Source organism: Takifugu flavidus, chromosome 16 (genome assembly GCF_003711565.1).
Source record: "Takifugu flavidus isolate HTHZ2018 chromosome 16, ASM371156v2, whole genome shotgun sequence".
In the NCBI taxonomy this organism is placed as follows: Eukaryota; Metazoa; Chordata; class Actinopteri; order Tetraodontiformes; family Tetraodontidae; genus Takifugu; species Takifugu flavidus.
Window position 1 is genome coordinate 7,987,407 of NC_079535.1, and position 13,063 is coordinate 8,000,469.

At 44.1% G+C, this 13,063-nt stretch overlaps 3 protein-coding genes across 3 annotated transcripts; 1 reads left to right on the top strand and 2 right to left on the bottom strand.

Moving 5' to 3' along the window:
* Positions 1-14: 14 nt before the first annotated feature.
* degs2 (delta(4)-desaturase, sphingolipid 2) lies at positions 15-4,695 on the bottom strand. The gene is made up of 3 exons (XM_057059185.1): positions 4,536-4,695; positions 1,614-2,356; positions 15-891 (listed from the first exon to the last, which is right to left on the bottom strand). The coding sequence occupies exons 1-3, from the start codon at positions 4,615-4,617 to the stop codon at positions 748-750; spliced, it is 969 nt and encodes a 322-aa protein (XP_056915165.1). The 5' UTR covers positions 4,618-4,695; the 3' UTR covers positions 15-747.
* Positions 4,696-5,340: 645 nt separating this feature from the next.
* On the top strand, positions 5,341-8,780 carry yy1a (YY1 transcription factor a). The gene is made up of 5 exons (XM_057059184.1): positions 5,341-5,947; positions 6,808-6,958; positions 7,123-7,183; positions 7,331-7,489; positions 7,624-8,780. Exons 1-5 carry the CDS (start codon positions 5,452-5,454, stop codon positions 7,804-7,806), a joined length of 1,050 nt encoding a protein of 349 aa, XP_056915164.1. The 5' UTR covers positions 5,341-5,451; the 3' UTR covers positions 7,807-8,780.
* Positions 8,781-9,007: 227 nt separating this feature from the next.
* Positions 9,008-13,035, bottom strand: tpp1 (tripeptidyl peptidase I). Its single transcript, XM_057059180.1, has 13 exons — positions 12,877-13,035; positions 12,536-12,610; positions 12,120-12,259; positions 11,903-12,053; positions 11,568-11,689; positions 11,303-11,487; positions 11,017-11,215; positions 10,411-10,599; positions 10,255-10,321; positions 10,043-10,163; positions 9,800-9,961; positions 9,587-9,712; positions 9,008-9,511 (listed from the first exon to the last, which is right to left on the bottom strand). Exons 1-13 carry the CDS (start codon positions 12,885-12,887, stop codon positions 9,374-9,376), a joined length of 1,686 nt encoding a protein of 561 aa, XP_056915160.1. The 5' UTR covers positions 12,888-13,035; the 3' UTR covers positions 9,008-9,373.
* Between the last annotated feature and the right edge of the window lie 28 nt (positions 13,036-13,063).

A 13,063-nucleotide genomic window follows, 5' to 3' on the forward strand; every position in this document is an offset into this window, starting at 1 on the left:
AAAGCTCCTGCTCAAACATTCTTCAGCAATTATATTGAGAGTACACGATACAAAAACAGGTTACATGTGAAAGTTGGTCAGAGGTAGAACCGACTTCACTAGAATAATTAGGGCATAAATGATGCGGATCAGACTTTTGCGGGTTCAGAACAGTTGGAACAAATCAGAAAACTCCACTTGTGTGTGTTTTAATTCCAAATCTTCAACTGCAGCTCCTTCTCCCTAACCTCTCTGACACAACAGAAACCGAGTGGATCAGAAGACCTCCGCTGGCATCACCTGAAGAACCTGGATGTTGCTCTCCAGTAGAACTGATGTTCTACCTGTAGAAGGATCCGCTTACAGCCCGGCAGCACAGCACCACTGATAATGAACTCACTGGATGTAAGTTTTATACGACTTGTTCGTCTTCATCACTTCTCTGAATGTCTGGGAGCCCTAAGCTCTCAAGCCCAAACCTCAGGAGAACCTACAGGACCGTTACTCATCCCATACCGACGCTGTTTTTCTCTTTCTGCAAATCGGTGGGACAATTTTCATCAGGGTGAAGGAAATTACACAAGAAGGGATACGGGCATTGGCCAGTTTGTGCATCATCAGAATGGTTTAGGCTGAACAGGAAAAAACATTTTTCCAACAGTGACAACAACACTCTAGACAGGAAAAGAGCAATTAAACGATGGAATATATAATTTTCATTGATGTTTTTTACAGCTGAAATACAAAACTACATCACAGTCACAGTCCCTATTCCTGCTTGCTCAGCTTGTACGTCCGTTTGATTCGGGCATAAGGGCCGATGCTGTCGTCAAACACAAAGTCCCATAAGACCCTGGACCAGGATGTGTGCTGAGGCAAGGAGTCGTAGTATTCTGCTGCGATTTGTTTGACCTGACAACAAAAAAAGTGAGGAAATGAGAACTTTTAAACCTAAACATGTCTAAATGGCAGATTGGCAGAAAGAATTACGATGATTTTTATTCCAGTATAGTTCATTTTGAGTGAAATAGTTAATTTATTAACTAATAAACTATCCCAGTTTCTCAGCATACCAGATTTTATCTAAAATTTTTTCTAAATCTGTCATCACAATTTGGTGCATATATTTAGTGGGAGGCGGGACTGGAGTGCAGACAGTCCAGTCAAACACCATTTTTGAACAATGCTGCACTGTTGGAGCACTTGCACAACTGTCCCTAAATCCAATGATATAATACATGATGTTTTTCTAACTCCTTCCTGTAGCCTGTGGATTTTAAATGACACATTCAGTACCAACAGCTCACAGCATAAACTGATCACCATAGATCAAGATTAATAAAAATCTGTATTGCAGTTTCTATGAATAACATATCCACATGTAATTTCCATAGATTTAGTCTGTTTTTTAATAAAAGCAGCTGTCCGCTGCATCAGAATGGAGTAATTACACTCTTAATGCCCTTCTGGTGCTTTGGTTCAAGTGTTAATCATTCACAAAATCCTGCCTTTTATCAGCCAGATATTTGCATTTGAAAGAATAGAGGATTGTATATTTGAAACAGATAAAGATAAAAGATCACCACCTTAGCTACTGGTGACTCCAGTTTTGCACAGAGTCCAGTAAGTCTCACCTGAGGTAGTTTGCTGCCAGGTATGCTGGGGAAATCATGGTGCTCCATGTGATATCCGACGTTGAAAGTGAGTAAGTTCAGTGCTCCATAATAAGAATATGTTTCGTGTCCTTTCAGAAACATGTAATGTTCAGCTATGAAATGTCCTGAGATTGGATGTAATCCCATACCAAGAATGGATCCTGCAATTAGGTAAACAATTGGCTTCAGTCCCCATAGATGGTAGATAATTAAATCCACTGTGAGCTGAACAACGGCGTTCTGGATCTCGAGCAGACTCACAGGCTTTGGGTTGACCAACAGTGGGCGGAGGGCATAAAAGAAAGGCTGGAGGATGATCCAGACTAATTTCCTGGCTGGGGTACAAAAGAACCAACCCTCAATATCTGTCGGGATGTCAACGTCCAGCTGGTCGCCGCCCAGATATCGATGGTGGTCGATGTGGTACTTCTTAAAAGCGGCAGAATAAGGCAGCCCAATGGGCAAGTTGGCCCACATGGCAAACCAGCGGTTCCACTTGGCCAGCTTGTTGCCAAAGGCGACATTGTGAGAGATGTCATGGATGGCCAGAGTCAGCGAGTGATTGATGCAGCCTCCAAAGGCATAGGCCCAGAAGAAGATCCACTTCCAAGAGAGGTCTTGAACCAGATAGCAGGCCAGTAGCTGGGTCAGGACCATTCCGGATACCACCCATTTCAACTGGGGGTCTGGACCCATCAGAGACTTGATTTGTGGATATTTGGCTGAGGAGAGAAACAGACCAAAAAAACAACAAGGTTTTATGTGGAGCAGATTGAAAGAAGCCAAAACAACGAGGTAATTAGTTGGAAAGTGTCGTGTCTGTTACGCGGCTGTCGTTTTCCAGAGTTTAATCTGAACTGGCAACCAGCAACATCACACCCAGTCTGACGCAGTATAATTCAAGTCTGTCTCTTGGGAAGAGTTTGCTGACAGGAACAAAGTCTTAATTGGCGAGAGGAGTTGTTTTGCCGAGGGACCCAAAACTCGCACATTCAAAACAGCGTTACACACAAAGCCATCACACCCCCTTCAGATCCCAGCGCACGTATGGTGCAGGAGCGCCGCTGGCGATAGCTTATGCAAATGTTGCCCGGTTCTTTGTTTTCAGCTCACTTCTGTGATCGCTCTATGCAAAACAGAAATTGGACTCACCTTGCTAACTTTAAGGTTAACAATGCTTGGACACTGTGGTCGGCGTACCCACTCCATCCGGAGCTCGTATTTCCTGCCAAACCCTTTTCTGACTTAGTTAATGTTTAACACAGAGCAATTCCCTATCATCAACCAAAGTTACCCTAGGGCAAACTATATAGCAATAATTTGCAAGGAAAGTATATCACATAGCACATATATTATTATTATCTATAATACATTGTGTTTTTACGTGATCACCAATATTTCATCATGTGATTTATGCTTTAAATACTTGTTTCTCACGCACAGGGTAAAGGTGAAGTCAGTAACCAGACCTCATAAAATAATCACTCTAAACTGCTTTAAGTGACCACAGCGCTGTAAAAAGTTTCAGCTTCTCGAGGATAGTTTGTAAAGTTGCTATGATCGGCTCACAGAAAGGTGAGCAGATTACAGTTTAAACACGCCTGCGTGTTGCCAGAGCCACAAAGAACTACACTAATTCACTGCTTATGAATAAAGTGTTCAGACACTCCCTGAGTGGAATCAAAGTCCACAGGTGAGCGAATACCCCGGTGGTCACCTGTGGACGGTATCACGCAAAAGGCAACAACTGCGAGAGGATATTTCCCCTCTGAAGGTCCCATAGAAATCAGAAAGTGGAGTGATCGCTGTTTAAATCTCCAAGTTTCCATTTCTTGATCACATAAATGCAGAACCGTAAAAGCTGTTTCAGCACAGCTCTCAAACTCACTTCAAGTTTCACATCACTCTAGTCTGGAGTCCTCGCTATGCTTCTAAAACTGTATCTCGCCGTTGGTCATCTGTTCTAAATGTTAGCAGAGGTACAGCAGAGCTATGGGCAAAAGGTTAGGTGGATGATGAACTGCATTTGAAACAGGAAACACCAACAGCTTCACCTCGCCGGAGGCACCAGATGACAAAGACCACAGTGTCAGTATAGTCTTTGTTAAAAAGAAGCTGAACGCCATCCAAAGCTCACACCCTACTGTCTCCCCTTTCAGGGCAGGGCTGAGGATGATTAATACTAAACTGTTAAATATTTGAAGACTTAAGGGTGTCAAACGACCTCTCGCACGAACTGTGCCAACTGCTCATTTGTTAGAAATCAAGCGGTTCCACGGTCTCCGGCCCATCTGAGGGGGCCCCTCTCCCCCTTTGCCTTTTTCCTCTTATTCCATGCAGTTCGTGTGTGTCAGGAGATGAGAATGTGTTAGTTGGGAGCCCAGGGACTTTGTCAGCTGCACCTGCCATCAACATGCTGTTGTCTCACCGCTCATTGAAGAAGGAAGATCGAGGCAGATTAGTTTACAAGAAAAAGCACAGGTTAATGTCATCCAGATACTGTTTAGATTTCAAAGTCAGCTGAGAGAGGAGTAAACGTGAGAAACGCTAAACAGGCTTTCATTTGGTGCCAAATAGTCTTTTTTAAATTATTATTATTTCTTACTCTCGCTGACAAACTGATTTGCATTTTACAAAATTATAACGCCTAAAAAAACCCAGTGATTTAAACATTGAAATAAATATATTAAACCCTTAAAATGTGGTAGCTTTCGAGGAACGTGGCTGTTCTATATTTCCCCTTGCTTACAATTGAGGTTGATGCCACAACCACAAGCAACACCTAATAAACAGGTTTAACCGGCTGTGGTCAGGACAAAACAAAACGTCCAGCTTCAGTTTTACAACTGCCGCAAAATTCGTTGATAACTTTTGAAAAAGACGCAAACTTAATCTCCTTACCCAGAATTTCTTTTCTTCTTGAAGTGTGTGGCTGGTCATTATAGACCCATTCAAAGTCGTGCCTTCCACTTGCTTTCCCCATGATAAATCTCCTCGTGAATGCGCCAGTGTGGCGTTATGCATTTGTCACAGTCACATTGCAGAGGCACACCCACCTGCACAGGTTGAAAGCTGGAGCTGAAAGGCAGAACCGCAAGCTCCTCCCCCACAACCGCCTGCGCGACCGCTACATAAGCCCTAACATATACATATATACAACCATTATATACATACATGTATGCAAATAAATGCTGTGTTTAAAGAGGGCGAACCTAATCATGTTTATGTTAAAGTTGCTAGGTATAAGTTCAATGTCTAGGTAGGTAGGTATAAGTTCAAATTTTTTGATCTATATAGATTAAAATTGTTGATTAATTCCGCATTTTAAAAAAAACTTTTTTTTGCAATTGGACAATAAGATGATTAAATGCATAAAATTGCAATTACGCTTAATGATTTCTAAGAAGGCATTGTGGTTTCAACATCCTTTTGTGTGACTAGTCGTCATCCTTGAGTTTATTTTCCGACTAATATCTTTTATATCATGATAGTTAATAAAATGCAATCATTCGTGAGCCAGTGCAAAGGTTTTAATTAGAATTAGAATCCACGTGAAGCATATTTTTACACAAGAAACAATTCGATCCTTGACTTTTCATCAAAGCGCTCCACATTTACTAAACTTAAAGTATTCCTGTTTAACCGCTTTGAAGACAGCACAAATCACGCGAGATTTCAAACGGGATCGTTGCGGCGACGAGAGTTCAGCCGCGAGCGGAGTTGTGGCGGTTGAGGTAGAAGGAAGCCGGAGTGCAGACAGGAAGGACCGAAGGAAAATAATAGCACGGTGGAAGTGGAAGGATAAACATCAGGTATCATGGCTTCGGGGGACACCCTGTACATAGAAACGGACGGGTCAGAAATGCCTGCGGAAATTGTAGAACTGCACGAAATCGAAGTAGAGACGATCGAGACAACAATTGTGGGAGAAGACGGTGAGCACCAGCCTATGGTCGCCCTGCAGCCTCTTGACACAGACGTTCCACACTCGATTCATCCACAAGAGGTGATTTTGGTGCAAACGAGAGAAGAAGTGGTCGGCGACGATGACTCGGAACTGCACGCCGATGACGGCTTCGAGGATCAAATTCTTATACCAGTACCCGCCGTGGAGGAGGACTTTATCGAACAGACTCTCGTTACAGTCGATGGGAAAAGCTCAACAACGGGGCGGATGAAGCGGTCTGGAAGCGGAAAGAGAGCTAGCAAAAAGAGCTACCTGACCGGGGGTGAAGTTGGCAGAAAATGGGAACAGAAGCAGGTGCAGATAAAGACTCTGGAAGGAGAGTTTTCGGTTACTATGTGGTCTTCTGGTAAGTTCCTGATTGAATTCTTGCATACTGGCTACATGCTTTGTCCTGGCGTGTGTGGCTCGGCCTGGTTGAGGCCTTGTCCTCCGCCAAAGCGGGACTTATTTCCCAACTCTGAGCTACTTAAACTTCACTTGAAATGTTTTTGTTTTTATTGGAAGCCATGTTTTATGTGTCGCTGGGCGCCGCCATATTTCCCCGGTCTGGAAAGTATGGCGGCCCGAAAAAATGGCGTTTATTTGGCCGACGAAGATGGCGGCGAGAGTGGGAGAGCCGCAGCTGGCTCCGCTAGGCCGCTGTGGCGCAGTTCAGTGATGCCTTCACGAACCGCTCGCACGGAAACTTCCGGCTTTGGAGCCAGACGCGACAGAGTGCTGGTTTAAAACCAAACAGAACCTTTAGTCTAAAGCATTTTCTATGAGAATTCCTTGAATTTGAGTAGATTATTTATTTATTTATTTTTACTGTTGAGCTGTTAGTTGCCAGTGATAACTGCATTAACTGTTGGGTTGCATACGATTGCGTATTGTCGTTATCGTACAAAATTGACATTTCACGTAAGGTTATTATTAGAAATCCCATGTTTGTTGCAGCAAATATCGAACTAACACTGATCCCTCACTTGTCTGTCAGTCCCAACTTTTGATTTTAAAACTAATTTTTACTTCTGTAAAGCACCCCGCAGCTTAGACTTTAAATGGAGACTCAACACAAAATCAATCTCCTGCTTCTCTTTAATCAATAAATAACAATGTACATTGTGGTGACTGAGGAGAGAATACAGTAGTTGGAGATAAGAAGGCTTTGATCAACCCACTCTGCACCAACTGACTAATCAGCATGTTTGTATCTCTCCCCTGTAGATGACAAGAAGGATATTGATCATGAGGAGCAGATCGCAGGAGAAAATTCTCCTCCTGATTATTCAGAATACATGACGGGTAAAAAGCTCCCCCCCGGAGGCATCCCAGGCATTGACCTTTCAGACCCCAAACAACTAGCAGAGTTTGCAAGGTAAATGGGGAAAAAGTGGTTTCTGTGCATTTTATAAATACTGTGGTGCGGTTTTGTTACTAAAACCCAGCTAAAAATGCATGCCTTCCTCTTTCCATAAAAAGTATTATTTAATTGATGATGGTGTCGTATAAGGTTATTTTTGGTGTTGCCATTTAATTCAGAATGAAGCCAAAAAAAGTAAAAGAAGACGATGCACCCAGGACTATAGCCTGTCCACACAAAGTGAGTATGTTATTTGTACTTTGTATTGAACCAAGACTGATCTGTCTTTTAACTGGTTTATTTGAAACCAATATGTAGTAATTCGTTTCTACATGACCCACAGGCTTGCATACATCATAACGTTGATGTTGATTGTTTTTGTGTTAGGGCTGTACCAAAATGTTCAGGGATAACTCTGCGATGAGGAAGCACTTGCATACTCACGGGCCACGGGTGCACGTCTGTGCAGAGTGTGGCAAAGCCTTTGTCGAGAGTTCAAAGCTGAAGAGACATCAGCTTGTACACACAGGAGAGAAACCTTTCCAGGTGAGTAACACGCCTGCTTCCTGCAGTCTGAGACCTGTTGACTGTCACAATGAACTCGGCCAATGCAAACATGTCGACATGTTTGAATGTTTCCCACACCCGCAGAGCATAAAACCTTTCTCCTCTGTCTGCAGTGCACATTTGAAGGCTGTGGCAAGCGATTTTCTCTGGACTTTAACTTGCGCACACATGTTCGCATCCACACTGGAGACCGCCCGTATGTGTGCCCCTTTGATGGCTGCAGCAAAAAATTTGCACAGTCAACTAACCTGAAGTCTCACATCCTCACACACGCCAAAGCAAAAAACAACCAATGAGTGAGCCCGGGCCCGGACCGCAGCAGCTTGAGCGCACACTGGAGGACTTGATCCCCGTCCCTGCTCCTCAGCAAATTGCCAGACCATTCTTTATCATTTCTACATCGAAGGTGTCCGCAGAGAAATGATATTTTCTCCAGCTTTTTTTGATACAGTTAATTTGGAGGTTTGGTCAATGGACTTTTGAGGAGAACCCCCGAGCCGCTCAGGCATTCCACCCTGCTGTGGCGCAACTTGGACGAATTTAAAGTCTCTTCTTGTGAAGATGTTTTAATTCATGAATCTGCATCTAAGAACGTATTTATACCTTAACATAGACGGCTCAGACTTTTGCAGTAAGGGTAAATTTGCATCAAGCAGTGAGATATTTTCAATTTTTTACCCCCCATCAAGTGTGCATATTGTACACTATTGACATAAGCTCTAATGTGTGTAGTCAGGTTTTTCCTGTAGCTCTTCACGGAAGAGGTCCGTTTTCCCTTAATGTGAGCGTCCCAGTGGGGTTTTTTTGGTTTTCAGAGTGAGTGTCTGCATATTTTCATTTTGTACAAGCCGAAATCAGAATCATGTAGACAATAGAAATGTGAATTTCAATAGCGATCACTAATTAAAATGTTCTCCCCCCGCACCATCATCACAAATCTTCATTTCTCTGACAATAAGAATCGTTTGTGATCTCGTTGATCCTTTCATGTCACCATGAATATTCAGGAAACTCATGAGTCACATGTTGATTTGCTGAAATATGGTGTTTGGTCATTTAGAATGCTTAATTTATTACGAATGTAACAAATTGAAATGTTAGCTCATTCATTTTTGATGTTAACCGGTGTTTCACCTCTCCAATAGGGAGCTTTATTCATGTCTACGCTCGGATCACATCTGTAGGTAACAGTGTCACCAGTATTAGGTTGCTATGGCAGTTGGATAGTTGTTTTAATAAAGTATTTATCTACTTTTTGGGTAATGAAAAAGTCAGCTTCTACTTGTATTTATTTACGCTTTCAAAGTTGAATCTATGAACGCAGCTGGTCTGAGTTTCACCACGGGGTGTGTCAATGTTTGCATTGCAAATGCTCTAAATAGTACAATGGCTCAAATTACATTGTTCTCACACTCTTGTGTAATTAACTCCACTATTATGCTCAGTGTAAGAATAATAGAAAATGAGGTCAATATTAGAAAGAAGGGAGACACCAGGGGAAAAAACCTGCAACCTTTAATACGCTGCAATTTCTCCCATTTGCATGAAAGGATAAAGTGCAGCATGAAGCTGAGCAGGCAGACGTTGCAGCTGAATCTGTTAAAAACAAACATTTAAAAAACAAATCATAAGCAAATATAAAAACATCGTAAATATCACAACTTTTCCCTGAAGATTTAACAGTGGCACGCCTGTACCATCTTAAAAGAGGCCATGTGCGCACATTTAGATGTGACATGATGCTTTCACCTGTGTATTTGTATTGTATTATAAGATCAAATCAGCAGTGCAGGAGCAGGAGCAGCAGTCGGGCAATTTAAAGTCATCTGATGGTTTAAACCACCGTGATCAACCTGATGTCCATTAGGTCAGCAGTGCAGTCAGCAGCTCGGGGTAGTTTGGCGTCCCCCAGCCTGTGACAGGGTCCCAGGATGGTGCAGCACAGAAACCTTTACCTTGAACCTGCTCATCCAGACAGCCCAGGTGGCAGCCTTCAGTCACCTGTGGAGGATTCCAAAGCATGACCAATCAAATAGGAACATAACTTAATGGACAGATTTTCAATGTCTGCCTTACATCAAACAGAGCTTGCCCCTTCAGTCTGTAGAGGCGTGGGTTGAGGAAGCCGAGGACGGGCAGCCCCTTCAGGAGCCGCTGGTCATTGATGAGAGACAGCATGCCTCCGACCACTGGGGTCGATGCCTGGAAGGGATAAAAATGAGCTTAGATTCCGTGGAACCTCATTTTAAGCTTGGATGGTCGTAGCTCGTCATTCTGCTGCTATTTTACCGAGGTTCCCGAAACCCAGGGGACAGGTACTTTGTTGCTGACCACCCAGTAATTGTCAGACAGTGCGGCCATGTCTGGGTAGGCTCTGCCAGTGGTGTTGTAATAGGACTGAGGGGGGAGGACTTTTGCCATGGTTTTTAAATAGGCGTCCACTGCAGAAGCCTGTAGGAGAACAAAAACATTTCATCAACGTTATGGTCTGATAACAAAGTCCTAAAAAGAGCTGATGTCCCATAATACTACCTGGTAGTCGGGCATCTTGAAAACATTGCTGAAGCCTCCTCCGCTTATGGAATCTGTTACCTCATAGGAGACCGTAAAAGGGTTCTTAAATGAGGTCCCTCCAACAGTGGTCACATATGGACTAGAAAAAGATGCAGGATGTTAACCATTGCTAACCCTCCAGAGAGGGAGCCGCAGAACAGGCGCCCTGTAGGAAGGTGCAACCGTTCTACCTCGAGGCTGGAAAACTCGGCCTGAAGGAGTTCTTGACTGAACGCCTGCAGCCTGCACCGCTGTCACCTGGAGGTGGAGACAGGATAGTGAAAGTCGTTTTTGTTGAGCGTCACCAGACTAAATGTTAGAGTCCTGTGTGCTTACTGGTCACTGACCAGATGCGAAGAGCAAAGAGATTCCCCTCATGCCGGCCTTCATGAACTCGGCGTTGATGCGCTCCATGTAAGCGGTAGAGAGGCTGTCTTCATCGTCTCCATAGCTGATGGTGTGAACCCAGGGCAGGTCAGACATGTTGCTAAGCAACACCATCCACTGGAGGAAAGGTTCCTGAGACTCGTGACGACCTGCAGGTTAACGAGGAAGTGATGCTCAGTGAGTTGCAACATGCTTGTGGTTTGACAATGTCCCGTGTTACCACTTGAGGTCAGTTTTTCTTTATTTCAGTTCCCCACATGGACGCTGGATTAGAGCCAGTTTCTACTTGGTGTATGAGAGCCCTAGTGGCAGAAGCCCAGCAATGCTGCCTCGGAAGGAGGGGGGGGGGGGGGGCAACCCCTGAGATCAATAACCCACAGGCTTGTGTCCAGGGTACGTCACCTTTAGGCGCAGCTGCATACAGGTGGATTTAAGCACATAAAATATAAAACCCAATCGGATCCATCTGCCCCTTCCTTCAGAAGCACCCTTGATTCTCTGACTGGAATCATAGTTCCCAACCTGCCGCCTCATCCAACTGTCCCTCGAGTCCCCCCCTCGAATACCTGGGTTGGTGAAGACCCACGTGGGGATGTTGGCGCCAGTGCTCATGATGTACTGCACATCCAAACTGGCCTCTATTCCAGCCTTTCCAGCTCCCTGAGTGCCCACGACACGATCCACCTGAGTGTGATGCTTGAAACCGCTGCCGAACAGGCTCATGAACTCGACCAGGTCTGCAGGACTGTAGTACTGCTCCAAGAACTGGAGAATGGTGGCAATAATTGTGGCATTAAACCCTCTCAGCAAATGAAACACTTGATGTTACGGGGATATTTTGAGATGACCCACCTGGGCTACAGCCTGGCTGTTATTCTGAGCCTGTCCCACATCAGCTGATGTCAGGTTATAACGGGCCCTCAAGACTGAGGGAGTCACCCCCAGGTGGATTTTTGCCTTGACGTTATTCTGCTCCCTTTTGAAATAAGATCTGACGTCCTGCTGCTGTTTGAGGGGGAAGCGATGAAGTCCGCCAACTGCGAGGGGACAAAAAGTCAATCCAATCCACAATACACCTCCACTTCTATCAGAAAATACTTGACTTGAAAGTTTTTACCAAAGTCCAAGTGCTGGTAAACATCATCAGGAACAGAATATGGAGCGGATGACCTCACTACAGACTGATCATCACGGGTATAACGATGGAACCTGCTACCTGGAAGAACTTGTTCTGCAAGCCTAAACACAAACAGAACAAAGAAAATAACAAATTCAATGGAATTCTTTGGGCTACCACTGAAAGAGGAATCAGCCGTTGGGATAAAATCAAGAACCTTACATCGATCAGAAAAAGGGAACTTAAGAAGACAGGGAACTTTTGTCTGATAAATGTCAAAAGCAAGCAGAGAAAGTCAATTGGTTCAGAGAAAGGTTGCTTTAAATCGTGCTTACTCTGCAGTCATGGAGCATTCTAAAAAGTCCTGAGTGCGAACAGTCCGACAGTTTGTAACCCCGTTCCTCTGTAGCCAGTCACGCACCACCTTCTGAGTCAGATCAGAAGGGCGCACAAGGTTTCCAACATCCTCCAGGGTGAGATATTTTCCTGGAAAGAAACCTTTGTCAGAACGATCAGTTAGTCCAGATCAACCTGACTGTGACTGAGCCCCACCATAGTTTGCTGAGTCAGGGTCAGACACCACTCGGAGCATCCTCTCGAGTAGGTCAACATTTTGCTGTTTCAGGGCAAAGGTCAGCTGAAGTTCCTCTTTAGCATCAACCCTACCAACATTTGTCCAGTCTTTGGGAATCCTGGTAAAAGTGGATTAAAAATTCAATTTCACTATTTAGTTCAACCACGTTGATGATTGTAGCTCACCACATTCAGAAGACTTGAAAAATGTGTTATCATTTTAACAACAATTTATCTTGCCTTTTCCGTGACAAATGCCGTATTAAAAGATAACAGGCATGTTTCAATATTTGCCTACTACTGCACAAATATCCCTGAATTGAGTTTAGACAAGGAGACACCAAAATACTGTTCAATAGTTTATAGAAAGAAACAGAAAAACCTCTGGATCTTACAGAACATCTTGGTTATATTCCAGATATCCGCCCCAGACCGAAGCGCAGAATGACAAGGGAATGGCGAAGGTCAGTCTAGAACATAAAATCATATTCACACATAAGCAGACATAAAGAGGAGACTATAAGGAGGATACTACACCCAAAGGGACTTATTTTATTAATTAAAACACGCAGACAGACATGTGGAGTTTCCTCGTTCCTGTAAAAGGGAACGTTAGCGCTAATGTTAGCGAGTAGCTCAGTCGGTCGATACAAACGAACCAGGGCAACAACACTCGAGAATCGCTCGTCCTTTTCTTGACAGCATTGCCAAGAACATTCAGTAATAAAACACTCACAGGGAGGTCATGGCGTCCTCTGAGGCAACAGGATCACCTCTGTCCTGGTCTGGCGGAGCTGGTTCTGGAACTGAGGGTCAGGCAGCCGTTGAGTCACGTGAACGGGCCTCACGTGACTTTGTTTAGGCGCGTGTCCTCGTGGGGGATTAGAACCGGGAAGTGAGCACTCTTGCAAACTGTTGGTTAG

Coding starts and splice junctions, on each gene's coding strand:
- degs2 (XM_057059185.1), bottom strand. CDS start 4,617: ATGGGGAAAGCAAGTGGAAGGCACGACTTTGAATGGGTCTATAATGAC. Junction 2,357..4,535: donor AAGAAGAAAAGAAATTCTGG/GTAAGGAGATTA, acceptor TTCTCTCCTCAG/CCAAATATCCACAAATCAAG. Junction 892..1,613: donor CTGGCAGCAAACTACCTCAG/GTGAGACTTACT, acceptor TTTTGTTGTCAG/GTCAAACAAATCGCAGCAGA.
- yy1a (XM_057059184.1), top strand. CDS start 5,452: ATGGCTTCGGGGGACACCCTGTACATAGAAACGGACGGGTCAGAAATG. Junction 6,959..7,122: donor CAACTAGCAGAGTTTGCAAG/GTAAATGGGGAA, acceptor CATTTAATTCAG/AATGAAGCCAAAAAAAGTAA. Junction 7,184..7,330: donor CTATAGCCTGTCCACACAAA/GTGAGTATGTTA, acceptor TTTTTGTGTTAG/GGCTGTACCAAAATGTTCAG.
- tpp1 (XM_057059180.1), bottom strand. Junction 10,322..10,410: donor CTCTTTGCTCTTCGCATCTG/GTCAGTGACCAG, acceptor CTCCACCTCCAG/GTGACAGCGGTGCAGGCTGC. Junction 9,713..9,799: donor CCTGGGTTTCGGGAACCTCG/GTAAAATAGCAG, acceptor TATCCCTTCCAG/GCATCGACCCCAGTGGTCGG.